Source organism: Crocuta crocuta, unplaced genomic scaffold, assembly GCF_008692635.1.
Source record: "Crocuta crocuta isolate KB4526 unplaced genomic scaffold, BGI_CrCroc_1.0 scaffold176, whole genome shotgun sequence".
In the NCBI taxonomy this organism is placed as follows: domain Eukaryota; kingdom Metazoa; phylum Chordata; class Mammalia; order Carnivora; family Hyaenidae; genus Crocuta; species Crocuta crocuta.
In genome coordinates this window covers 7,441,105-7,467,821 of record NW_027531905.1, presented here as the reverse complement: position 1 = coordinate 7,467,821, position 26,717 = coordinate 7,441,105, and the positions used below count along the sequence as shown (strand labels likewise).

Sequence of the window (26,717 nt, the reverse complement as noted above, 5' to 3'; positions counted from 1 at the left end):
ATTGTCACAGACTGACAGGGTTCGGAGAAGACGATCACCAAACACTTTGACACTTCAGTTTAAGTAGCAACTCCTTGAAAAAACCTTAGGTTTTGCTGTACTTGGAAATCACTGGGGCAGATCACAAGAAAATGAGTATGTGACCCTCATATAATGCATTTGGCTTTATTCTCTCAGACATGTGCACACGAGGGGAGTTTATACAAGGTCTGGTTTGACTAAAAGGACACGTCACTGATGTTCTCTGAGTTTAGATGGAATTGCCTTTCATTTTATATAATGTCTAATTCTAAAGCTAGTTAGCCATATATGGGTGTGTTGTATCAGTGAGATGATTCACTAAGACAATGAACGGGAAGAAGTAATCTATTCCCCTTACTTTGTGCCAAATTCCAAAGACAAAGCTAAATTTTACTAAAGACAGATCCATAGCCAGGGGAAAGGATAATTCTTAAAAGCCCACTGTATTTCTAGCCAAATGTTTGAAAAGAGATTTAGGTTCTACCCAGGTGTATGGTTTACAGGTTTTTCTGGTGTCCTCAATTCTTTTCACGCCCTCAATGTCATTTTGGTTTAAAAATACCACACTACATTTACTTCCCGTGACCAAAAGCCTTGGAACATCACAAAAATAGCAAGTAAGCATTACTTTCACACATCCAACAAATGCCGATTTCAAGAGACTGCACCAACAGGATTCCTTTAAGTTGCTTTATTGATGACAGGAACAAGTGCGTAATTAAAGATTTCATGAGGAATCTGCAAACAATAAAGAATGTGTCTATTGCCAGCAAAATACAATTATTCCAGGTCCTTTAGACACTACAAATATAGAATTCTTTCACACCAGATGGTTCATATGTGACAAAGCCATTTTAGGATGTTTAATTGTGCTTTTACAAAACCTTCAAAGAATGAGGTAGTTTCCTTTACCCACATTACTCTCCACATTTCTATTACACTTTCAGTGAGTTTAAATCATTTAATGTAACCTTTAAACAATTTTCCCATGAAAGCCAAGCCTTATTTACAAAGTGTTTATTTTTTTCCACTTGATTTTTCTTAAAGAGAACTTCAAGAATGACTACAGAACTAGAGAAATTTGAGACCGTGGTTGGGCTTTTTCATTGCAATTAGATTTAGATATAAATGAACAAATTCTACGAATTCCAGAGTTAAGCTGATATTCTCCTGTTTCTATTTATGGACTTTGATTTAAAAACTACTTTCTCAAACTACTTATTTTCTCTCAGCCACTGTTATTAAGTATGCAAACTCTTCAGACGTTGGCTTAGGCTCTGTTTATTAGCCACTTGAGTCCATTTCAGAATCACTCATTCTCATAAGTCACAAAAGGGAAACATCTGTAGAAGTTACAGATGCATACAGATTAGCTAGCTTATTTTTAAAACTTCATTCAAAATCTACTTATAGCCATACTCTTGAGAGAATTCCTGCACTCTTCAGAGACTTATCAATGATGTAACATTTGAGGCAGATATTTGCATTCCTTTGTTGACCCTGAGAATGACCACTGTGAAATTAACCTGGGGAAATTGCAGCATGTTGCACATTTTAGTTAAGAACTAAATGGCAATATTCAACTAATTTCCACATCAGTTAGCCTTCACCAAGGAAAAGAAGATGGTGATAAACATACTTCTAAGGGGGGGAGGGTGCAAAAGTCACAATCTACTCCTTGTCACTAGTTTTTTCAGCCTCAAGAAGCTTCACAAATCTGAAGTGGTTGAAGAAATGACACAATAGATCTTAGAGTATGCAGTTATAAAATATAGCCTTCTCTAAATTTGTCGTAAAGTGGTTTCCACATAACACGACCATCAGATTATTACTTCAAGATCATGGCCTAATTCTAATACCTGATGAACTGGCCCCTATACTTAGCCACTTCCTACTTGGCAATATTTATATTTGGCACCTATGTTGAAAGCTAAAGATCCCTATGGCTGGCTGAATAAGGACAAGGCTCCTCTGGATAACACAGAAGCAAGTTTGACTTTTTTCTTCTATTTCTTCTTCTACCTTCTTCAGTTGTTCCTCTTCTGACATCCTCTCTAATTAAAAGTTTCTTGCCCCATAATCTAATAATGGAACCTAATTAATAATTTAATAATAGGAACCTAGCCATTGTGACAGTGGATGCGCAGAGAAATCTGTCATTGAAACTATATTTTAATTCATTCTCATACCACAGCTTATAGTCAATTCTTACATCCCAACAGTGGATTCTGTAAGTTGGAACATTATACAACTTAAGTTTTAAGCCTTATTCATAGGGTCTACAGAGGTATGAAAAATACACTTCCAGACAGAGTAAGACTTACTTAAGACTTCAATTGTACCCAGCAGATTTTTAAACACCGCTTCATTTTTTTCCAATACTGAATTTCATGCCTTCATCATTCACATTTGAATCATTCACTAAAGCAAATATCGTACCCCACAGAATTATTTACCACAAACACTGTTATCTCGTGTTGATACGTTTTTTACCAAACTCCCCAAATTAGTATCTGGGAAGTATTTTCATATGGTATGTACGCTGAAGATGAAAAATCACTTTCCTCCACCTCTGAATTTTTTAAAGTGTGTTTTGGCCATGAATAATACAATTCTCCTTGCAACACTTTAAATGACCTTTCTTTTAAAATCTCACACCATGAAAAGTCATTCTTATATTAGTCTTCTACCTGTGATTTTCTGAGTAGCTGGATCCATCATTTTCAAGCTAATGCTCTAAACAGTTTGATTCATAATAGACATTTTCCAGAAAAACGCATTCTAGAAACATTTTATTTCAATAATATCTGGCTTTTCAATAATATCTGAGTTTAAGATCAGCAAGGATGCTGTAATTTGAGACGATCTTTAGTTAGATGAACCATGACAATTTAACACTGCTCCAGAGAATGTAGTTACCAAATGTACTAGGCAGGTTGGCAGTAAGCGGTAAACCAACAGGGAATCACCACAAGAGAGTGGCTGAGTAACCTCTAAAACTAATCCTATAGAGGAGTTTTGCACTAGAGAAAGGAGTGGAAAAAGGGACAAATTTCCTTTAAAACTGAGAAGAAAATGTTCGTTGTGATTTCTTGATAAGAGATGTGTTGTGGCCATCATCTCCTATTATCTAACGTCATTAAATACCACTTTTTTAATCTAAAACTTTAAGTAGTAAAGTATAAACTCCATGAGGATAACGTCTACATACTATTTATTTTCTAAAACTAACTTCCTAATCCCTACACCAGCTGTGTTAGATGCAAATTTGTGGCTACTCAGTCAACATTTATCAAATTAACAGACCAAATTAACTATAATCTCTATTATCTTTGTCAATTAATAGGTAATGCTTATTGAAAAGCTGGTATTCTGTCTCTCTTGGGGAGAAGGTATCTGGAAAACAGGTGAACAAATTCTACTTGTGAAAAAACAAAGTGACAGGTGTTATGAAGTGTCCACTCAAATTATTTGTGAGCATCAATATTTATAGCTTAAGTTTCCGCATATCCACATAAGAATAAGTCCACATTACAAGGAATAATTCATTGATCACATTTAGCATCAGAATATGAAATAAGTGAGCCTTACAATGTTTCTCTGACCCCTATCTACACCCTTTGCTTTAGTCCATCTGATGAATATTGATTGCCCTCAATATTTTAGAAAATATAAATAACAAGCGAACATGTATTGTCATTTTCTGCCTAAAATACATGTTCCCCAATCGTAATGGTAAACTGAACATATACTTTTACAAAGGAACCTTTTAAGGAAAAAGAATACAATAACTGAGCACTGAGTGGGAATGGGGAGAATACATAAGCGTACTCTGGCAGCTGATTTTACAGCACAAACCCCCTAAAGTGGAGCTCACTTCACTGCTTTAGTAAGAGGCTCCTACAATTCTTTGGACCAAGATCTACTCATTAATTGCCTCAAGTGTTCAAGAGTGCTGATTTGAGGGAAGCAAGACCCCTCGTTTAGGTACAATTACATAAAGCAATAGAATTGATCTTGGGGCATCTCATGCAGGCTTCCCCAAACTTGAGGAGTGCTATGCTGCATATCATGTAAGTGGTGTTACGCTGTGCTTTCTTGCTGGTATCATCAGTCATTTTTTTTTTCCTTAGGGCAATATTTTGCGAAAAGAATAGAGGGTGTTTACCAGGGAGAAAATAACATGATTCCCTAACAAGTTTTCTCATTCTCTTATTTCTCTTTTCACTTTTCCTTTGTACTTTTGAAAGCAAAGGTTAAAACAGGTATTGTTAGTTTATTTCATTCCTACCAGCTGCCGGTGCTTCAGAGAATGGTACACACCCATGTACCAAAATGCTTCTTTTGAGGTATCGTGATTTGAATCCTTAATAAATGACTGTGACCAAAAAAAGATTCTAATAGAAAATATCTTTAGGAAATGCTCAAGTTATGTTTATGGCTGAACACTTCATTTTAAAATCCTGGTTCCTACCAATGTGTTTAGGAAAAAGCTGACAAACTTGGTCTGAAATGTAAAAACTGAAAAAAGTGGGAGGAAGAGAACATGCAAAATAAGTTAATCATTATCATTCTAAGTGCCACCAGTTCTGTTTATATTCATGCACATGTGAATTGTTGAATCTCATTTGATCAACCCAATTAAACATTAAATAATTGCAGCCAATTATGCAAATATCAGCAACAATATTAATTTGTTGATCTTTTTGAGCAGATTAGCCTCACATGTTCCTAATGCTAGACTATCTTACACCATAAATGATCAATTAGTGTTAGGATAACTAAGTCTTGAAGAACGGATAATTGCCTAGTTATAATGTGTCACTCTTGCTGTATTAATCCACTGCAATTAAACAAATAGTGCACAAGGAAAAAAGATGTGCAGATGTTCCTTTTAAATCTATTTAACAAGTTAGTGTCAAGGTCAATTTTCTGTCTTATTACTTAAGAGAATGGCAGATTGTGCTTTCTCGGTTTTAGGAGACCTCCAGTTTTTTAAAATGTACATCCTTAGTTTTCATTCCATCTGGAAGAAAGGGCTTAAAATGCTCTTAAGGTCTGATGAAAGAAATCAGAGACATAATGTCAAGACATATTGTTCTCTAACTTTTACAAGGGACGTGTGTTGCCACACTAAAGTTAGAGATGCAAAGTATGAAATGTATTTATGGCAAACAAATGATTTCCGTTTCTCATAGGGATGAAGGTCTAGTTATGAGTGCTACATGACAGGTTGGAATTACACGTAACTCTTTCTAGACTACTGCGCTGAAAACGAGGTCATAGGCTTTAACTGAGGCAAATGCACACCCTTCGAATACTAGTTGGTGAAGTGTGCAGAGGACAGTTAAAGCACCTGAGACCTGAAAAGAAGAGACTTCCAAGACTTCAGATCGCCAGTGAAAAGCCCCCTAAAATATATTTTTACTATTCCTTTTCATCTTATATACTTCCCTAATCTTCATTTTACCATTCCTATCTAAAAGGACCCTATGGCCAAAAGTCTTAGAAAAGAATCAAAGCCCCATTTGCTATGTGCTGCTAAATGCCTTAAGGAAACTTTTCTAACACATCAAACTTTTAGAATGTCTTTTTTTTCCCCCCCTTGCTCTGAAAAGAGAATGAAATATGATCAGCAAGATGAAAGTTCCTAGAACTGAGGGGAACCAAAATATAATGTTGAAGAGTTGACCTTCCAGGGGTAGATGTTTTCTAGCAAGGTTTGACTGACCTTCCCCTAAATAAACCAGGATTCAGTTTTAACTCACGGCTCCTAAATGAAGAAAAGATCATCCATCTAGACTCACTCTCCCTGTACCCTAACCATGTGCTCCTCCAATCCCCATTCAACAGAAATGAGGTATACCAAAGTATACTGCTCTGCTTTCTACCATAAAGCTAAATGTGATTATTTATTTTGTACTTAACACTTAACATATATGTATTTAACACTTCATAGAGGTCATTTCCATTTGGTTGGTATGATACCACGACCTCTCTAAAGCTGCTATTTCAATTCCAAGGCAGTCTTCAAACATGAAATAATCCTTCCAACAAACTATGCCTCTGAATATCTCTAATGACTTAGCAGTCCCTGGAAAAGAAAGACAACATGAGGTAAATGTACACAATGTCAGAATCAACCACACATTTTAGTTAAGAGGTTTCATAATATAGAAACAAAGAAGATACACTTCTATAGAAGCTAAATGTTCATTCATTCATTATTTAATGAGTACCTATTATGTGCCAGGCAGCGGGATACAAAGATCTCAAAGGCACAAGAGCCTCAGTCTTGAGTTGGAGCCTGACAAAGAGCCAATTACAATACAATGTGGAAAGGACAGTGGTGGAAATGTGCACAGGTCCTGCTGATGCACAAGGACAGCCTAGAGGAGACTGACATCAAGAAGAAAGGAGATTTCCTCTTTAAGATAGATTTAGGGGGACTGCAAAGAAAAACTGAAGGGAGAAATACCAGCTTTTCAAAGTCTTCATTATTAAAACAACAACAACAACAACAACAAAACCAAAAACCACAACCATTTTCTGAAGATGAAGATAATGCCACAGGAAACATTAGCCATGAAATTTACTCAGATCAGTTTTCCAACACAAAGACACTCATTTGGTTGAGGAGCAGAACATAACTTATGCTGCTAAGGAATAAAATATTTTTGTATCTGAGTAAAGTATTAAGGGAGGCACTAAGATTATTGAGGAAAAGTCTATGCTATATGGCTTACATTATCATCTTTCGAAGAGAAGCTTTTAACACTGAGTTTGCAAAATACCACTTGATGATTGCAATTCATTTTCTCTGGCATGAGGAAAAAAATCACTCTGGTAACAACTGATAATACAAACTACATTAGGCACAATGAAAAACAGGGAGCTAAAGAAATCTATTGTAATTCAACTCTGACGGTCTGTCTCAATAGCACACAAATGATATCGTGTATTTTCCATTCAGGATACTGTGATTGTCCACTCGCTCTCTTCTCTTCCGTACTACAACGAAAGCAAGAAAACATGTTTAAGTGTAAACTTTACCAGTGCAGGAATCACTTACAAATAAATTTAGTAAAACAACCAATCTTATGCAAAAGGTCTGCTCCTATTTTGAACATTAAAAGCATATTCATGTTAAAAATAGGATTAGAGAGAAACAATCACATACCTGGAGAGAATCACAAGTTGGTTTTTTTTTTTTTTTGAGAATCACAAGTTCTATACTTATGGTTCAATTCAAATTTATAGCTGGTATAAGTCTCTAAGTAACGCCTTTTCATCACCATTCTGTATTTAGCTACCGCTTTCCAAATAAAGTAACGGAGTTAAATTTAATTACAATTATCTTTACTCTAAAGAAGCGATGCTCAGAGTGTATGCTCCAGACCCAGAGCACTGGCATCACCAGGCGGCATGTCTGAAATGCAAATTCTCAAGCCATACCTCAGACTTTACTGGGCATGGGTTCCAGCAACCATGCGTCAATCAGCACTTCTGGGGAATTCTAACAAGAGCAAAGTTTGAGAATCACTGCTCTAAAACCCCTTACTCAAGAGTGTTTTGTGTTCTTGGACAAAATATTAAATTGACAAACCCTCTGTTCTGTAAATGAAAGTCATTCAAGTTATGTTAGCATCTCAATTTTTCTTATTCCTTCAAAAGTTATGGAACTATATCACAATCAGAATTTGATTATTTGCATCTCCAAATACTTTGCTTTCACAAACTTGAATTTTAATACTTAGAACAATTAAATGAAACATAGGCATTCCAGATGTCAGCAGTAGAAAGCTAGTTTTGATTCATTTGTTCTTTTATTCATTCATGCATGCATTCATTCATTCATCAAACATCTGTGTTTAAAGGAACTCTCACTCGTTGAGCAAGTACTGCAAGCTAAAGCAATGGTGCCAAGAGCTTTAAAGACTTACTACTACATCTATCCTCACAGTAACCCCAGAGAGTAGGTGCCATTACTGATCTCATTTTATGGATGAGAAAAACTGCATTAGGGAGATTAAAAAACTTACTCAGGAAATTGGTAAATGGCAGAGCCCAGATCCTAGCCAAAGGTCTCTGTCACACCAAATTACATGTCCTTGACTACCATTTGGACTTCCCTCCACATGTCCACATAGCTGTGTGTGTGGAGATGGACTTGGAACATATCTTCCCTCCCACCCAGTAGCATGCCATTGAGTCTGCTACCCCATGTGCTTGCCTAAATTACTCAAATGATGTTTCCTTTTCACATGAATCGGCTTTTCAGCCGCAGCATAACTTCAGTTGAAATTTATATAAAACATAAGCATTTCTAAATTGGAAAGAACTTTAATGATCATCTAAACTGTAGGGGATTTGGGGAGCCCGGCTCGCTCAGTTGATAGAGGATGTGACTCTTGATCTCAGGGTCATGAGTTCGAGCCCCATGCTGGGTGTAGAGATTACTTAAAAATAAAACCTTTAAAAAAGAAATTAATTAAATACAAGGATGAGTAAAATAAGTGGAGCTCTGGATTTTACTTCAGAACAATTCCACTTTGATCAGTTTTGTATGTTGGGTTCCAAGAAAAGATTTATTTTGCAGAAAATTTCTCCTGCTTAAAAATCAAGTATGAAGAGCAAAGTGCTTTTAAAGCCAAGCTTCTTATTTTACATACAAGGAGAATAAGGCTCTAGATAACTCTTAATCAGAAGCCCCGGGCTCCTGCCTCTATCTGATGCTATTTCTCCTATGTTACATCGTCCATGTGCTGGGTTCCTCTTAAAGAGCTTTAAAGACCTTGAGAGCAGGATCTATCAAATTGGAAAAATACTGGAAGCCAAGCATGGGTCTACTCACGGCCTTTTGGTTTACATAAAAAGGAGAAGGAAGGAAGCCCAATCTATCAGAGTTGCCTCAAAAGTGTGGCCTCCCGCTGTTAATTGTTGATTCATGATAAATGCTAGACAAAAATTCCCAAATTCTGCTTGATTTATGTATGGTACAACATAACTTAAGGTGAGATCAAAATATGTGTTTTATTTCTCTTACATGTATTCCCATTAATACATTAAATATTTCTGCCATTAATAATAATTGAGTGTCATTATATTGACATTTTAGCAGATCTACACTATTGTAATTCATGACCACCATAATTTCATCTTGAATCTCATCAATTAAAGTCAATTTGCTTTCAATTAGTTGTTCCAGTTTTATAAACAGTCAAAAATCTATTTTGGTTATGAGTCGTAGGCCGTATCACTCTAAGACCCTTCATAATATATATTAAGATTGACCCCCCCATCCTGTAATTTACGCTTTTATGTTAAAATTAGAGCATTCTGAGGTGTATCCAAGAAATGTCATAATACAGGTATCTCATAGTATCTAGACCTAGGCAGTTAGCAATCAAAATTTCTAGTTAGATGATAAATAACTTGATGCAAATTTTCAAGGCAAAATAATTCAAAAGTAGAGCTGACAGATGTTAGCAGAGATAGAAATCATATTCTTTCCTCAGGAGTAGGTGTCTAGAGAAGGAGGGGAAAGAACACATGTCTGCATGGGTGAGGCTGTCATTATCAGGGTCGTTACAGAGCCACAGCAGCAGGCTTACACCTTCAGAATTTGGCAGGTCTGTGCAAGTCACGTGGACTTGGCATTGTTCACTGGAATCGAAGATGAGGTTAAAGCAACATGGCAAATCAGACTGAGCCCGTGGGGTGGTACTCTGAGCCCATGTGGAAGACTATCAGTGTGATATGTAGAATTTTCATCTTTCACGAATTCCAGAAAGAATACTAAACCAAAACACAACTAAAGACAAGTTCACGTTGCCATACAACATATGCATGGCAATTAATTTTACATGGCCATTGCTAAAATACCTTTTACATTCAACAGAAAGTTCTTAACAACACAAAAGGACAATCTACGCACTTACTTTCTGCAATGCCAATAAAAATATACTCAGTGCTGCCCACCAGGTAACAATTTGTCATATTTGTTCTAAATCCTATGCAGTGGCCTGCAAAGCTCTATAATCCTGTAACGTGGAGAAGTGTCCAGTAGGGAACAAGGACAGCTGGGAAGCTGGTCAAGGGGCTGAGTCATCTCTTCAATCTGGAAGTGTTCACTTAGTATGCACACAAAGAGAAGGATAACTCAGGATATCAGCAGGGAAAAGGGGTAGGGCTCTTATGTAGCTAAAAACCATCCAGCTGTCCTACTGAAAAAAAGAGAAATCCAATAACCACTAATGGTCATTTATTCTTACAAAACTGTAGCCACTAGTGGGGAAAACAGAATTTTAAAAGAAATTCCATTTGGTGGCCTGAAATCAATACAGATCCTGCTCCTATGTCACTGGGCTTTCTTTTTCCTAAACTACTTAAGACATCCACCTCTCTAAACTTAACCAGGAGGTGAAAAATCTATACACTGAACGCTATAGAAAGCCTATAAAAGAAATTGAGCAAGACACACCCAAAAAATGGAAAAAATATTTCATGCTCATGGATTGGAAGAACAAATATTGTTAAAATGTTGATACTACCCAAAGCAATCTACATACTCAATGCAATCCCTATCAAAACAACACCAGCATTTTGTACAGAGCGAGAACAATCAATCCTAAAATTTGTATGGAACCAGAAAAGACCCCAAACATCCAAAGCCATCCTGAAAAAGAAAACCAAAGCTGGAGGCATCATAATTGTGGATGTATAACAAAGCTGTAATCATCAAGGCAGTGTGGTACTGGCACAAGAACAGACACTCAGATCAATGGAACAGAGTAGAGAACCAAGAAATGGACCCACAAATGTATGGCCAACTCATCTTTGACACAGCAGGAAAGAATATCCAAGGGAATAAAGACAGTCTCTTCAGGAAATGGTGCTGGGAAAACTGGACAGTAACATGCAGCAAAATGAACCTGGGCCACTTTCTTACACCATACACAAAAATAAACTCAAAATGGATGGAAGACTTAAATAATACAGGAAGCCATCAAAATCCTCGAGGCGAAAGCAGGCAAAAACCTCTTTGACCTTGGCCACAACAACTTCTTACTCAACATGTCTCCAGAGGCAAGGGAAACAAAAGCAAAACTGAACTATTGGAGCCTCTTCAAGATAAAAACCTTCCGCATGGTGAAGGAAACAATCAGCAAAACTAAAAGGCAACCGACAGAATGGGAGAAGGTATTTGTAAATGACATATCAGATAAAGGGTTAGTATCTGAAATCTTATAAAGAATTTATCAAACTCAGCACCCGAACACCAATTAATCCAGTGAAGAAATGGGCAAAAGACATGAAAAGACAGTTTCCCAAAGAAGACATCCAGATGGCTAACAGACATATGAAAAAATGTTCAACATCACTCATCATCAGGGAAATACAAATCAAAACCACAATGAGCTACCACCTCATATCAGTCAGAATGGCTAACATTAACAACTCAGGCAACAACAGATGTTGGTGAGGATGCAGAGAAAGAGGATCTCTTTTGCACGGCTGGTGGGAATGCAAAGTGGTGTAGCCACTCTGGAAAACAGTATGGAGATTCCTCAAAAAATTAAAACTAGAACTACGACCCAGCAATTGCACTATTAGGTACTTACTAAAGGATACAGGTGTGCTGTTTTGAAGGGGCACATGCACCCCAATGTTTATGGCAGTACTATCGACAAAAGTCAAAGTATGGTAAGAGCCCAAATGTCCACTGACAGATGAATGGATAAAGAAGATGTGGTACATATATACAATGGAGTATTACTTGGCAATCAAAAAGAATGAAATCTTGCCGTTTGCAACAACAAGGATGGAAGTAGTATATTATGCTAAATGAAATTCATCAGAAAACAAATATCATATGACTTCACTCATATGTGGACTTTAAGATACAATACAAATAAACATAAGGGAATTGAAGCAAAAATAATATAAAAACAGGGAGGGGGACAAAACATAAGAGACTTAAATATAGAGAACAAACTGAGGGTTGCTGGAGGGGTTTTGGGTGAGGAGATGGGCTAAATGGGCAAGAGGCATTAAGGACACTTGTTGGAATGAGCACTAGATTATATTTAGGGGATGATTCACTGGATTCTACTCCTGAAATCACTATTGCACTATATGCTAACTAACTTGGATGTAAATTTTAAAAAATAAGATAAACAAATAAAAAAAAGAAAAAGACTTCCACCTCTCAGGTCTTTGTAATCACTACTTCCCACTTTCTAAAAACCTGAAAAGCAGCCCTATTAGTTACACAACCATTTGACCTGATATTTAAGGCCTGGATTCCAGGTCTTCATCTGATTCTGACAGCAGTCTTGGTATGTGTATTTCACTTTAAAAATATCTAATCAGGTTCTCTCAAAATTTTCCTGAAAAGTAATTTGAGGGACACATGGGTGGTTCATTCAGTTAAGTGTCCAACTTTGGCTCACGACACGATCTTACGATTCTTGAGTTCGAGCCCCATGTCAGGCTCTGTGCTGCCAGCTCAGAGCCTGGAGCCTGCTTCAGATTCTGTGTCTCCCTCTTGCTCTGCCCCTCCCCTGCTCACGTTGTCTCTCTTCCTCTCTCTCTCAAAAGTAAATCAACATTTAAAACAATTAAAAAAAAAAAGTTATTTGACATTATTCAAGACCTTCCTCCCACCTTTCCTCAGAATGTGCTTAAATACAAGAGCAACACATTTTTGTTCTTCAGTATCTTGTGGTATACCACTCACCCATTTGTTCCTTTATTCATTTAACCAAGAAACATTCCTGAGTGTGTGTGATAGCCCAGGCCCTGTACAGAATACCAGGGTTACAAGAAGGGAGTAAAACAATTCCTACATTCAAACAACCCTAGAACAAAGACAAGTGTGTGACTAATTAGAATACAGCTTAAAGGCCGTATGTGATATGGAACCTGGATACTCTGGAAGCTGGAGGAAGAAGTTATATTTGAGTGGATGAATATGTATTTGTACTGGGGGAAAGGGATGTTGTTCAAGAGAGACTTTAAAGGTTCCTCAAGGAGATGTGTCTTGAAAGACAGCCAATACCTTCTCAAGTAGGCAAACTGCAGAAGGTACAGAAAGGCAGGAAGAAGGAGCGAGCAGAGCCAATTGGAGAACAGAGATGACCCCAAGAGCAGGCACAAAGGTGAATACAATGGTGAGGAATCAGATTAGCAAAGAGCAATGGGATAGAAAAGAAACATTGACAATATGGCTAATGTTCTCCATGCTGAACTCTGGTTAAGTAACACAAAAGTGGTTTTTTTTTTTCCGCTTGAAAAAAGAAAGAGGACCAAAAAACCCCCCAAAATTGAGATGCTCCCCCCTGTAAGAGGTGTTTTTAGGCCAATCTAAAATCCATGGAATTCTATGGAAAATTAGCCAAGGGGAATGAGTACTCAACCTCAGAGGTTCTTACTCATACAGAAATACAGAAGTTGAATGAAAATCAAATCTGTGGTTAAGAAGAAACCCCTCCTAGGTCACAGTGGCAAGAATCTTGAGGGATGTTTTGGTTGTTGTTGCTCTCTTCAATTTACCAGAGAACTTCTTACAAAATATCCCTGTTTCCATGTAATGTCAAAGAGATCAAATGTAAAACATGATGCAATTCTATGCTTTTTCCTCAATAATTACTTAAATTACTTTCCTTGGACAGAAACGGGCACCCATAGCTTGGTTGACAGCACCAATTTGCCATCTTGTAAGAGGATAATTTTGAAACTATTTTCCATGCCCACAGGCATAAAATAATTGAAAAAGAAAGATGTGGTCTTAGATGCTGAATGGCTAGTCCTCAGTTCCTTAACATGACTATTTTGTTAGAAAAAAATTTCTAAAAGTATATTTCTAAAAGTATATAAACACAAAATATTGTAAGTTGAGATATCAAAAATTAACAATGGTTATATTTCAGTGTTGGAATCACAGGTAATAGTTTTCTTCCATACTTTAGTCTACAAATTGGATTTGTTAACCCCAAATGGCAGTGTTTACTTTCTTCTCTCCACCGAAATATGATTTGGTTTTAAGTTCTGATTGAAATAAGAGGACATTTTAAAAAAAGAAAAGAAAAGAAAAGAAAAGAAACTCTTACTTGAATATCAGTCAATTTGTCCAAGATCCGGCTTGCAAGCTTAGGACCATTCTCCATGGTTGGGATCTGTAAAGTCTGTGAAAGAATATCACAGGCACGATAATTGAAGGATATCCACGTATGCAATAAGTAAGACAGTCAGCAATGCTACTGTATGAAGACAATCCTACTGAAATAAGGAATGGTACTATGATAAACTGATCACACATGCCAGCCCCTTATGCCAAAAACTCTTTTCCATTCTGAATTTGAATAAAAACAAACTAGCCAATGATAGTTTATTTCTTGCCTACCAACTGATTCTAGGGCACAGCTGGTTTATATGCCGGTCTTCAGGCTGATTTGAGGAACCAAAGAGAAGCTAGGGATACCTAAAATAGTGGCTAAACCTAAAGAATCCTACCTCTCTCAGGATTCTGAGAATCTATAGGATGAAATGGTTGGCTTCCTTACCTAACTCTTCTGGCAGGAAATGAGAACTCAAAAACCTTTTGCCACAAATTAAAGCAAGTCATTGCAGGGGCATATATTAAAGCAAGTCTATGCCTTCACAAAAGGGGCTTCTAAACCCATGACTGTTCCAAGCCAAACCTCCACAATGCTGGCCAGCATCATTACATTGGGGGCTGAGAGACTTCCTGCCCCTAATTTACATTTGAGTCATGCCCATTCCTGCCTGGCTGGCTTGCAGGCTTTGGACAGTCTGATTTGAGTACAGGGCCCACCCTGTCACTTTTCTTCTTATGCTCTTTAGGATAATAGGATAATTAGATGTACCTTTGGCTCTGAATGCCCTCTGAAACAAGACCATTAAAAAAACATTGAGCTTTATAAACTTATTTCTAGAGGTGAATTCATTGTACTTAAAAAAAATCTGACTTCATGACAACTGTAGTTCATTAAAAAAGTGGACCAATAATACATTTACCTAGCTACTACAGTAATAAAACATGCAACAGTAGCTTTATGATCAGTAAAAGTGTTGCTACATAATAAAATATTTCTCCCTTGAAACAATCTGTAGATTGAATCATGTCAAAAGCCACTCCTTACAAGCAAGTTAGAAAATCTCAAGCAAAAGGGGCGCCTGGGTGGCTTAGTCGGTTAAGCGTCCGACTTTCGCTTAGGTCATGATCTCGCGGTTCGTGGGTTTGGGCCCCGCGTCGGGCTCTGTGCTGACTGCCAGCTCAGAGCCTGGAGCCTGTTTCAGTCTGTGACTCCCTCTCTCTCTGACCCTCCCCTGCTCACGCTGTCTCTCTCTCTCTCTCTCCTAGAAATAAAAAAAAAAGAACATTTAAAAAAAAAAAAAGAAAAAGAAAATCTCAAGCAATGAAGCAGCCACCATTACAATTGGAAAAGGAAAATCACCGAGGAAAAATAATTATTTTATTTATTTATTTATTTTAAATTCAAAAACCAATCAAATTTGTATTTAATATGATTAGGTTAATCCAATTCACATCCTAAGAATAATACCCACAGGCCTTTAAGCTATAAAGTTAGATGATGATGTTTAATATTCGAGCTTTGTGATAAAGGGGAAAGCAAAAAACCAAACCAAAACAACAAACCCCCCCCAAAAAACAACCCCCCCAACAACAAAACTAACAAAAAGAGTGAAAATATACCACATATAAAATCTGACTACTTCACTAGGAGTAGTGAACATTTCTTCCAACCAAATGACTGAATTTTTTTTTGGAGGATTTAGTACCAACTTAGCTTATGAAAATTTTTCATAAAATGGTCTGAGTAGTAATAACAACAAAAGCAGCAATAATGATAATAAATGTAGGAGCGAATCATTCAAACAAATTTTCCGTAACTGTTTGCCATTACTACTGTAGTAGTTTGGGAGAACTTTTGGAAAACAGAAATTGAAATCTAACTCCTTGTAGAACCTTCTTACTGGGCTAAAAGAAAGAAATAAGAATGGACGCTTACTGGCACATCTCCAATCCCTAAATGACATACGGCAGATGTGATACATTTCCAGGGACAAAACTGACTGCCTCCCATACTGGAGCTGACACAAAGTCGCTGGTAAGATGAGAGTAATTTGGTAACACAGGTTCATCGGGACAAACTGCCAAGTTATTAAAAAAAAAAAATCCTTTGCATCTTGGGTCCAACTACCATTTCATTCACACGTTTAAAGAATTGAATAAATTATAGGCAAATGCTTGGAAATGACAGAAGGTGAAGAAATCGTCTCTTACCTCACCCTTGTACAGTATATCCGAAACCGGGCAAACAATGCAGGCTGTACCCGAGCCAAACATCTCCCTCACTCGGTTCCCCTTCAGGGCTTTTGTCAAATCATCCATGGTGAGGTACCTCTCTGACACCTTAAATTCACCCTGTTTGGAATATAAAAAATAGGAATATTAATATTTGCAAGGAAAAGGCATGCAAAAAAAGCCCTGCAGTTCTTAACCTTTCTACTTGACACTCTGAATGAACTCAAATCATGGGAGAATGGTCTTCCGAGGGAAAGCTGAAGAGAGCACCACTATGTTATGGGTAAACACGCTGAGGTGTTAAGCAATCTACTCGGAGGTCGCAGCATTGCTAAACGAGATGAACAGAGTAAGATGATAAGAGTATATCATCTCTATAAATACACAGCATATTTCAATGCATGCCAGCTTTTTTTGGCCTTTTATTTGTTGCCATGCCTAAAGTCTCACAAGATAAGGCAATCTAAGTGTTACTTAATGTGTGTTCCATGTTAACAGTGTCTTGAACCCTATTTATCATAAGAGAGAACATATTCCTATATAATAACAATAATTATAGCTACTATTTTTTCAGCATCCATGGCATGCCCACTTCTCTCATTTTTAAGATGGGTATTATCATCCCCACTATACGGATGAAGAAATTAAGGTTCAGAGGGAGGTTAAGTGACGTCTCTAAATCCACAGAGCTAGCAAAAGGCAGAAACAGAATTTGAACTCAGGGCTGATCTGACTGGCTCTATATTTCTTTCTCTCTCTACTACATCTTTTATGGAGTGAAAACACAGACTGAATTTAACTATGTGAGCTATTTCGTTATTTGAAAACACCGAAAGTATATTTGGACTTTGAGAAATTGCACAGGACATTTCATTTTTTTCCTCAATTCACTGATTCAGTTGTCCTTACAGCAGAAATACTCTTGTTTCTCTTTAGTATCCTATTGGGTTGAGTTTCATTACAGAATTATTGGCATAGCCTCTTCGACTTCTGCTGAACGATTTGAACATTTTGTTTGCTCAAAGATACGAAACTGGGGCGGGGGGGGGGGGGAGGCGGCGGAAGCTGATGCTTTTAAGCTATCTGCTTAAATGATCCGTTTAAAACTCATTCTTCAGTCTGTTTAATTCTCATTCTTTTATGTTAGTGGTCAAAGTTCAGGGTTTGTCTCATCTTATTAAAAAAAAAAACCTATCCATCCTTTGTTGCCCTTAATTTTTTTTAAGGAGAGTATTTTTTAAAACTCACAGATCCACGATAAATAAAAAATGAAATTCACAGCCCTTGGCAAGATTCAAAATATGAGAAGAAGGCATCATGCTGTAAGTATGATTTGGAAGAGTAGGAAAATATTCCTGCAATAGAAATATGGCTTTTTGCAAGTTTCAGTTTATCTCAGTCTGGAATTTCAATTATGTCACTCAAAGGTAAATAAATAAATAAATAAATTCCCGAAAATCAGCCAAGTTAACCGAAAACAAGATGAGCTCTGTATTCTGGAAAAGAAAAAAGATCTCTTGTAAATAAACAGAATTGTTTTTCCTCTGCTCACCCTTACTTATCTTTGGACAATTTCCCCTGTCTGGCAAGTAATGGTAACCCCCACATGCCTCTTGGCATTTATGTCTTACTGTTTTAAAATAGCTTTTAAAATAAATTACAGCTAAGGAGTCAAGGAAAAACTTCCTCCATAATAACCTATTTTTCATGCTAGCAAATCATTAGTGTGGGAAAGCATTTCCACTTGCAACTTGTCATCAAACCTTCTGTACTTGGTTGATTTTTTTCTTTAATAAAACAAAAATTACTGAGCTTCGAAAATGCATCTTTCCAACTGCAAACATATTTAGGACAGGGCAAGCTGTTTGAAATTATACCAACAGTTTGTAAATGTCATGCCCAATGTGCCAGCCAGCATGTGGCAGTTGGGTCTTGTCTACTCCGGGGTTTTGTAGGATTATTTATAGCACATTTCCTTTATTTCCAAAGCTTTTTTGGAGAAAGTGTGCTAGTACTCTCTTAGATAATATGTGCATTTCTAAACATTTGTCCTATTAATACTGTTTGACCACAGCATGCTCAAAGTCTTTTCATGTCCCTTGGAGACCATTTTAACACATGGGTCAAAAGTTCCATCCAAGAACTTTTGCCAGATATCCAACTCATCCAATATTCATCTTGAGCATGTTATAAATGTCATTTCAATACCAAATGGCTTAACATGCTTGCCTGTGTCACACGGATGAGAAACTCTACTGAAAACAACTACATTTGCTTGAGTGTTTTGACTTTAAAATAAGCATGTATCTGAATTGGGGAGGACAGGGGGCAGGAAGGAGGGAGAAAAAAGGCAGCCAAACTAATAATGTTATGTTAGTAAACATTTGTATGTCAGTAAATTTCTTTAATTTCTGTGACTAGCATGGTTACGCTGGGATAAATAGAGGAAAGGAAGAACTACCAATTATTGCCAATTGGAAACAACACAATTAGATTTAGAAAGTTCAGGACTGGTGGAATGGAAGCATATGAGGTATATATAAACCAGGTGAGTTGGTAGGAGACACGTGCTACAGCGCTCACAATCAGCACTGGAATACTGCTTCACTAGGATAACTTGCCAAACTGTGTTCTCTCTGCCCTTCCTATACACATCACTTATGTATTGGTCTTACCAAGACAGTTCTTCTAGAAGAATTCATTCCACACAAGTTGAGAATTAAAGATTAGATAACACTGGATGGAACTACAGAATATTATTTCAACGCTAAGGGGGGCTTATTGCGATGACTTTTTGTTTCATGCTTATAAAGTGGTTCATGTGAAAGGCACCCACCCATTTGCGTGCCAGGTCCAGAATGCTCTGCCTCGTCACTCCTGGAAGGATGATGCCATCTAGCGGAGGAGTTGCCAGTTCTTCTTCTGTCAAGTAGAAATTGGAAGATTTTCAAACTTTAACTACAGTAGCCGTGCCTTCTATCAACAACCGTCTTTAAAAACTGTTTTTGGCAACTTTGCTAGTAATAAACATGAAGACGATGTTACTGTTCTGCGTTGTCTAATTCCCCAGACTGATTCACCCTTCAAGTAGATCTTCATTTAAAAAAGGAAGAAGAACACAGGTCACTCATCTAATCATCTTCAATTTATCCCTAACCAGGAAAAACTGAGATGGTGTTCCACTAACAAACAGTAAAAGGAAAGTTCTGAAGTCAAAATTAACCTTAGAGGATTAACACTGACTAGTAATTAGAATCATGTGGATAGATCTTACTCAGGAACACCGGTCATTACCAACGCAGGTAAGGATACTGTGCAGGAACCCAGCCTCAAGAAGTGTGTATAAGTGCCTGTTCAGGTTGGTCACTACTTCCAGATTGCCCTTCGTAGACAAGTCGATCTACAGTGATTTTCAAACCTGGAGGCCTATCCACATCAAATATGGAGATGTTGACTTCACCCTTTGAAATTCAAATGTTAATGGACTCAGGATGGGTCCAAGGATGTATGTGGCTAACAAGGAAAAAAAAATAAGAAAAAAAAGAAATCTGAAAACCAAAACAAAACTCCATGGCTGATTCACAGAGAGCCAAGGTGAGACACTGGTCATCTCTGAGAATGATGACCTGCGTCCCTAACCAACACAAGGGCTAGCATGATGATGTGTCTACATGAGTCTGCGTGATCCAACAACCGCACAGGCTCTCCTTACAGAAAAGGTCTGGTGCTCAATATTCCCTTCTCCTCCCCACATGTGGCACCCAGGAATCGAAATCTAGGAAGAAATTTAAATCTTAAATCACTTTATACAGACGTTGAAACTTGTAGCACATGCGCTACTTATGTGTTTGCAGAGGAATATACCAGGCACGCTTCAAAGGATCACCAGGTAGCAAAACCTGTAGAAATCACACTAGTATCTTTATGTGCTGCCAAGCCATTTTATTTTTTATTTTTATTTTCTTTAAAGATTTTATTTTTAAGTAATCTCTACACCAACTGGGGCTTGAACCCACAACCCTGAGATCAAGCGTCACATGCTCTACCAACTGAGCCAACCAAGTGCTCCACCCCCAAGCCACTTTAAGCAGCTAAAGAGGACTTGAGAAGTCACCTCATATAATCCTTATTTTACAGAGTCATTTAACCATAAATGACTTGCAAGATTGGTGACACTGGGGGACAGTCAGGATGAGAACTTAAGCATCCCAACACTGGGGCCACTGTCCTTTCTTTTCGTATACTGTGGTCTGGGATCACCTGCTCCCCTATGGTTACATCAGGCGTCCCCAGCAAGCAGGCTGTCTGGAAGACCAAAACTCTATATTCATGCCTGTGTCCCCAAAACTTGGCATTATGCCTGGCCCTGGGTGGTATGTAATAAGTGTTTCTGAATAAAAATAAATAAATGAATGAATAATCCTCTGCTCAGAGACAGCAGTATGATTTTTTTGAAGTTTGTTTCTAAAAATCATCTGCCGAAAACCGCTTTCTGGAAAGAAGGAAATTTGTTCTTGGCAATGTTCTTAGGGCTACTCTTTGTCATGTTTAGAAGTGTTGATCTCAAAATAAACCTGTGTTTTGCAATCGCTAGCTAGCTGGATACATAAATGTAGGGATCTCTATGTATGTGTGTGTGCATGCCCACACACTCCACACATACAAACATACTTCCAGTGCCTCCCAAACCGGACCTTCCCCAAAGCTTGCTGAGCTCTAAGGCTACATAAAGTTAAATAAAAACAACGGCCTTGCATGTGCAAGTGCAGTTCTGTGAAATATACTTAACACCCAAAACTGTAACCACTAGCCTAAGGTCAGGACACAGAACATCTGTTTCTCGGGTTGCCAGACAGAGATGATGACATGACAACATTTGGGTGAGAAATATTCATTTTCCTCTGCAACCACAAACATGCTTATGAGAGCCAGAACTAGCTCCAGATTGCCCAACATGAGGAAAACAGAGCCTACAAATACAACTTGTTTTTGACATAGAAATCATTTTTAGGAGATGAAGAAGAATTTAGAAGCAATAATGGCAGGAGGCATCTGTGACATCCCAGAGTCAATTTCTAATACAAACCAGGAATGTGGGTTTGTATGAGTGCCCACATACCATCAGCACAGTTATTATTTACTCAACAGATATATATTATTGAGGTAGGACCGTGTGGCTTATCTATGCACTATCAATAAAGCAGTGAACAAAACTGACATAACCCCTGTTTACTTTCTAATAGGTAGAGGCAAACAATTATTATGTTAAATAGTATGTTACTATGGAAAAAAAAAGAAAAAAAAAGAGGGAAGGTAATGGGGAAAGCTAGGCGTGACAGCGGAGGGAGTTTGCAATTTATTACGATGCCCAAGGAAAGCCATACTGAGAATGGGTAAGCAAGCAAAGACGAAAGCAGTGACAGAGCAAGGCACGGCCACATCCAAGGGAAGAAAGCTCCAAACAGTCTGTAAGTGGCTGATGTCTGAGAAGGCTCGTGGCACCTAAGCAGACTGAGGGACATCAACATTCACTGTCATGATCATTCTCCCAGACTAACTCTAAACTCAACCACACAACTGGGTCTTATTCTCAGGAAAGCTCCAGAGTCCAGTGCAAGGTAATAAAACTGTTTGTCCCAACAGTGAATAGCAAATGTGTATGTTAAATTACTCACCAACACAGTAAAACAGAGAATCAGTGCTGTGTAATCTTACCACCAGGGTTGCTGTTACGAGAGCCAAAACCACATGAGTTATAGGCCAAGTGCCACAGGTAGTTATTGGGCACAGCACTGTGCTGTGAACACAGATTATCTATTTTATACACCTTTCTTCAGTAGCCATCTCGTCCCAAAGGGGCAATGAGCGTGGGTGCTCATAGAAAGAAGGTAGGTTTTTTTCCTTAATTTTTTAAATTTATTTTTGAGAGTTAGAGACAGTGCGAGCAGGGGAGGGTCAGAGAGAGAGAGAGAGAGAGAGAGACAGATTCTGAATACAGGCTCTAGGCTCTGAGCTAGCTGTCAGCACAGAGCCCGACATGGGGCCTGAGCCCACGAACTGAGATCATGACCTGAGCCAAAGTGAGACACTTAACCAACTGAGCCACCCAGGCACCCCAGAAGGTAGGTTTTTACTGAAAGAACTCTACTCACACCTCCGATAGGTAAAGTTTATGAAAATCAATATTTTGTTGATTTTCAACTCATTATCCTTTGTATTTTCCTAAAGCCACATGGTATAAATCAAAGTCAGAGTAGAGTTCTTTCAATGTCTTCTTTTGTTTTTAGCCCAAAGGTTATTCCTTACATTCTTCTGACTTCTCTCATAGTACTGTCCAAACACTCATTCCATTTCTTTTCCCCTTACTTCATATTTTATTTGATCTGTTAGGTGAACACCCTAAAGCTGAAAGAGCATTAAAACTAAAGCTATCTTGGGCAACCATAATGTGAATAGCAACTCTTAAGGTCTTGTGTGTTTTCTAAGAGTCAAAAGACAAATTCACTCATTTCTAGTCTGACCTTTAAAAGCGATGGTGTAAATGGTTCATGATTATTGTTTGGATGAGGGGTAGTTTTTCACCAGGACAAGCTTCTTGTGTTCCTGGTTAAATCATGTAGCTCTGATTCAAACTACTTAAATCTTGACACCTCCCATCCACAAATAATGATGGTACCACTTCTGTATGACGTAATTGTTTTTGTTTAGGATTGTGTGGTTTCCTTTGGGGGGGGGCAAAGGTGTTGGAGTGGTGGGAGGAGTGAGTTGAATCGATCTATTATCTCCTAAATACAGAGCGCAACGTTAGCTGTTTCCCATTTTTCAAGCATAGCTTTTGATGTATGTCATATGAAATGACTCAAATTTAGAAATCACGAATATTCCAGCATAAAGTTTGTTTTTAAATAGTGCCAAGTATAAACAACAGGAAAGGAAGAATCGGCATGACCTGTAGATGCCAAGGATTACGAATGATCAATCGTAGGACAAGGTGTACTCGCCACACCTTCTGTTTATTCTACCTCTGACTGGAATATAAGGCTCATCTTACTAGTCTCTGCCACTAACGCTCAAATTAGTGCAGAGCTCTGAAGTCAGCCACGTCTGAATCACCACTTTCCTCTATGAGTAGCCAAGAAACAAAAGAGCAACAGAAGTTACTGTAGCTACTTTAAAATACAAATTTCATTTAAAATTTTAATTGAAATGAACACTCAGGTTTTATAAGCATTTGGGAACTCATATTTCTAGTCTCTACACTCAGTACTGTGAAATGAACAGCCCAAGAACATAAATAAGTCTAAAAATATAGTTAAATATTGTTGTGACTATTAAAATTCTAATGGAAAAAGTGCATCTATCTGTATTTTTCCCCACGATTGACCATTTAATACAATACACTGACATTGCCAACACTTCACTAAACCTCTATGGTCTCTGCCAACTAATTAAAAGAAAAATAGAAAAGAAAGATAATGAGCATTCAGGATAATTTAGGTAATAGAGAAATACTGATTTTTATAGTACATACATATTAACAGTCTTGAATGAACCAGAATCTAAGTGCAATCCTAAAAGCGATCAATTTGTCCTTAACAAGAATGTGTTTTAATCAAATTGAGCTCCAGAGTAAATCTGGAAGGCTTCTGATGTATTATCAAAATATATAGAAAGGGCATCAGTTGTTAAAAGACTTCTAGCAAGAGAATATACTAAGTCTCATATCAGTAGAATCAGTAGATGATGCTTGTTATTACATTTTATACACACAGTATATGGTGAATTGATCTGAGACCTATCTCCAAATGCAAGGGAATTCAGATAGTAAAGCTGTTAAGAAGATGGCAGAGAGGATAAGGCTACAAATCTTCAAATCGTGGAGATTTAAATTCCTTAAGTTGACATCTCAATAATAAGCACATCTAGAGCCAAAAACCAAAACTTTTATAAAGTCTGTAAGTTTAAACTCATTTCTACTTGAACAACAAAAGCACAGTAGTCCTTAGCCTCTGGACTTGGGCTACTTATTCTTTGTTCTAAGGTCCTAGATCGTTTCCTTCCAGACCTATTGAAAATGAGTGACAAAGAGCAAAGAGCTGAAATCTGAGTGAATTACCTCCATCTTCATTTATCCAGTAAAGAAAAAGATTCATAGTTCCAACTTCAGTTATCTGATTATCCTCTCCGTACAGCCACAGAACCTGCTGACAGCCGTTTTCCACTGCTTCACACTGGGCAAAAAGGGATGAGCCATAATTCCTTTTAAGAAAGAGGAAACATATTGATTATGAATATACCACCTCCTCATCTTTGGTACCAACGTGCATGTGCATGTAATCAATGTACATCTCCTTTATGTGTGCATATATATTCTCTAGTTAACAGCATAACATTAAAGGAAACTCATTAGAGAACCTAAATGATCTAACTGCACTCATTTGAGAAAGAACACAGCAAAATACTAACTTGAAAAGTAGAGATAATGAAAAAAGAGGTAAATAGCTAAGTTAATGATAACAGTTAAAAGTTATTAAGTATTTTTCACATTCCAAGCAACTCCCATAAACTATCTCATTTAAATCTCACACCAGGACTATGAGTTAGCCAAACGTGTATCAAATAACATTAAGTAGCAGAGCACCAAGCTGTACTTTTAATTGAGACCTTTCAATATGTCCAAAAACAGCTAATGCCCAATGTCTAAAGTCTCCAAAGGGTGGGACAAAATGTCAAAAACCCTGATTTTAGCCAAAAGTATGCCATAAGCCCATTTTTCTCACTGTGCACTATTAATCCTAGATTATTCAAAATCAAAGGGACATAGCACATCTTCCTAGGATAGCAGTTTAGTTTAATATTATTTTAAATGTATTATCTTTGATTAAATGTAAGTGAGAAAATTATGGAGCATATTACAAAATATGGATGAATATTTTTGGATAAAACATAAGAGTCCTCAAATAAATGTCATGTTTGCTTGTCTCCTTAAGCCCCTGGTTGTATAATTCACTCTCCTGGGCTTTCACAGGACATTAGCAAACAAGTTTGGGAAGCACTACCATATGACGATTAGGGCTTGAAAATAAACCCTAAACCCATCCTTGGATTATGACACCCCCCCATACAAATAAGCAGAAACAACCAAACATACAACAATAACTACTACAAAGCACTAAAGTCATTGTCCACAAAATGCTCATGTAGGCCTTTTTAATGATCTCTTTTATATTTGGTCAAGATCAAAATATCTAATTAGAAGTATAAGTTAGGAGCACGTAGGTGGCTCAGTCGGTTTAAGCGTCCGACTTCGGCTCAGATCATGATCTCATGGTTCGTGAGTTTGAGCCCAACATCAGGCTCTGTGCTGACAGTTCAGAGCCTGGAGCCTGCTTCAGACTGTGTGTCTCCCTCTATCTCTGCCCCTCCCCTACTCGTTTTCTGTCTCCCTTTCTCAAAAATAAATAAACATTTAAAAAAGAAGTAGAAGTTAAACACAAGAGCCATATTCATGGTGGCTATCTGCATTTTCAACTTCACAGCTTGCCTTCCTATGGTGCTCTCTTTGGGCCTCCTTTGGAGCCAAGTCATTCTGCTTGGGTTGACAGTCACAATACCTTGCCTTGCACAGCTGAAATCACGGACAGACATGGAACCTACGTTGCCTACATAAGCCCTTCTTATTCACTCATGCACGTTAATGCAGGCAACGGACTGAGCCAGCCAGATGCCCCTTGAATTGGTGTTCTGACTTGCAACTCAAACAGTATTGACAAATAACTAAAACATCCTAGAAAAACTATCGAAAATGGGCATTATACTATATAGCTATAGCAATCTGAGTCATGAGGTTTACTCACATCAAAGTAATACAAGTTTCATTAAAAGACCTTCAAAATGCAGATAATAAAATGCAAATTATTGGTGCATGTGGAGACGATACAATTCTTATACACAGGAGGATTTTATTTAATGAGTTTATAAATTAATACAATTTATAATAAAATTTAGGCCATCCATACTCAGAATTTATGGTAAATAAGCAATAATGGAGTTAAAATTATGAATACTTTTTAGTAACGACAAACAAGGATTCAGGAGGAAGTCCAATAGAAAGAGCACAGGTTTGGGGCCAGGAGGCCTAGCTACAGCTCTTGAACTTCTACTATTTGGCTATGTGTGAACTTAAGCAAGTCAGTTCATATTTTTGCCTTAATGAATTCTTCTGGCAAATACAAATACTTGCTTCATATCCTGCATAGAGTCATGCAGAATAAACTGAAGCACTAACAATAAAAGCTAAGAAACAGTTTATGTGAGCCTCTTACAGCCTAATGAAATTAGG

The 26,717-nt window shown here is 37.5% G+C and overlaps 1 protein-coding gene across 2 annotated transcripts in view; it reads right to left on the bottom strand.

Moving 5' to 3' along the window:
* Positions 1-697: 697 nt before the first annotated feature.
* The window catches only part of BCAT1 (branched chain amino acid transaminase 1), a 102,259-nt gene continuing 76,239 nt past the window's right edge, over positions 698-26,717 (bottom strand). For both annotated transcript variants that reach the window (XM_077774432.1, XM_077774433.1), the window contains exons 7-11: positions 24,492-24,634; positions 19,212-19,297; positions 16,355-16,495; positions 14,136-14,210; positions 698-7,032 (exon numbers count right to left, since the gene is read on the bottom strand). In XM_077774432.1, coding sequence (XP_077630558.1) covers positions 6,991-7,032; positions 14,136-14,210; positions 16,355-16,495; positions 19,212-19,297; positions 24,492-24,634 — 487 coding nt within the window. In that variant the 3' untranslated portion in view covers positions 698-6,990. The remainder of the gene's footprint in view (positions 7,033-14,135; positions 14,211-16,354; positions 16,496-19,211; positions 19,298-24,491; positions 24,635-26,717) is intronic.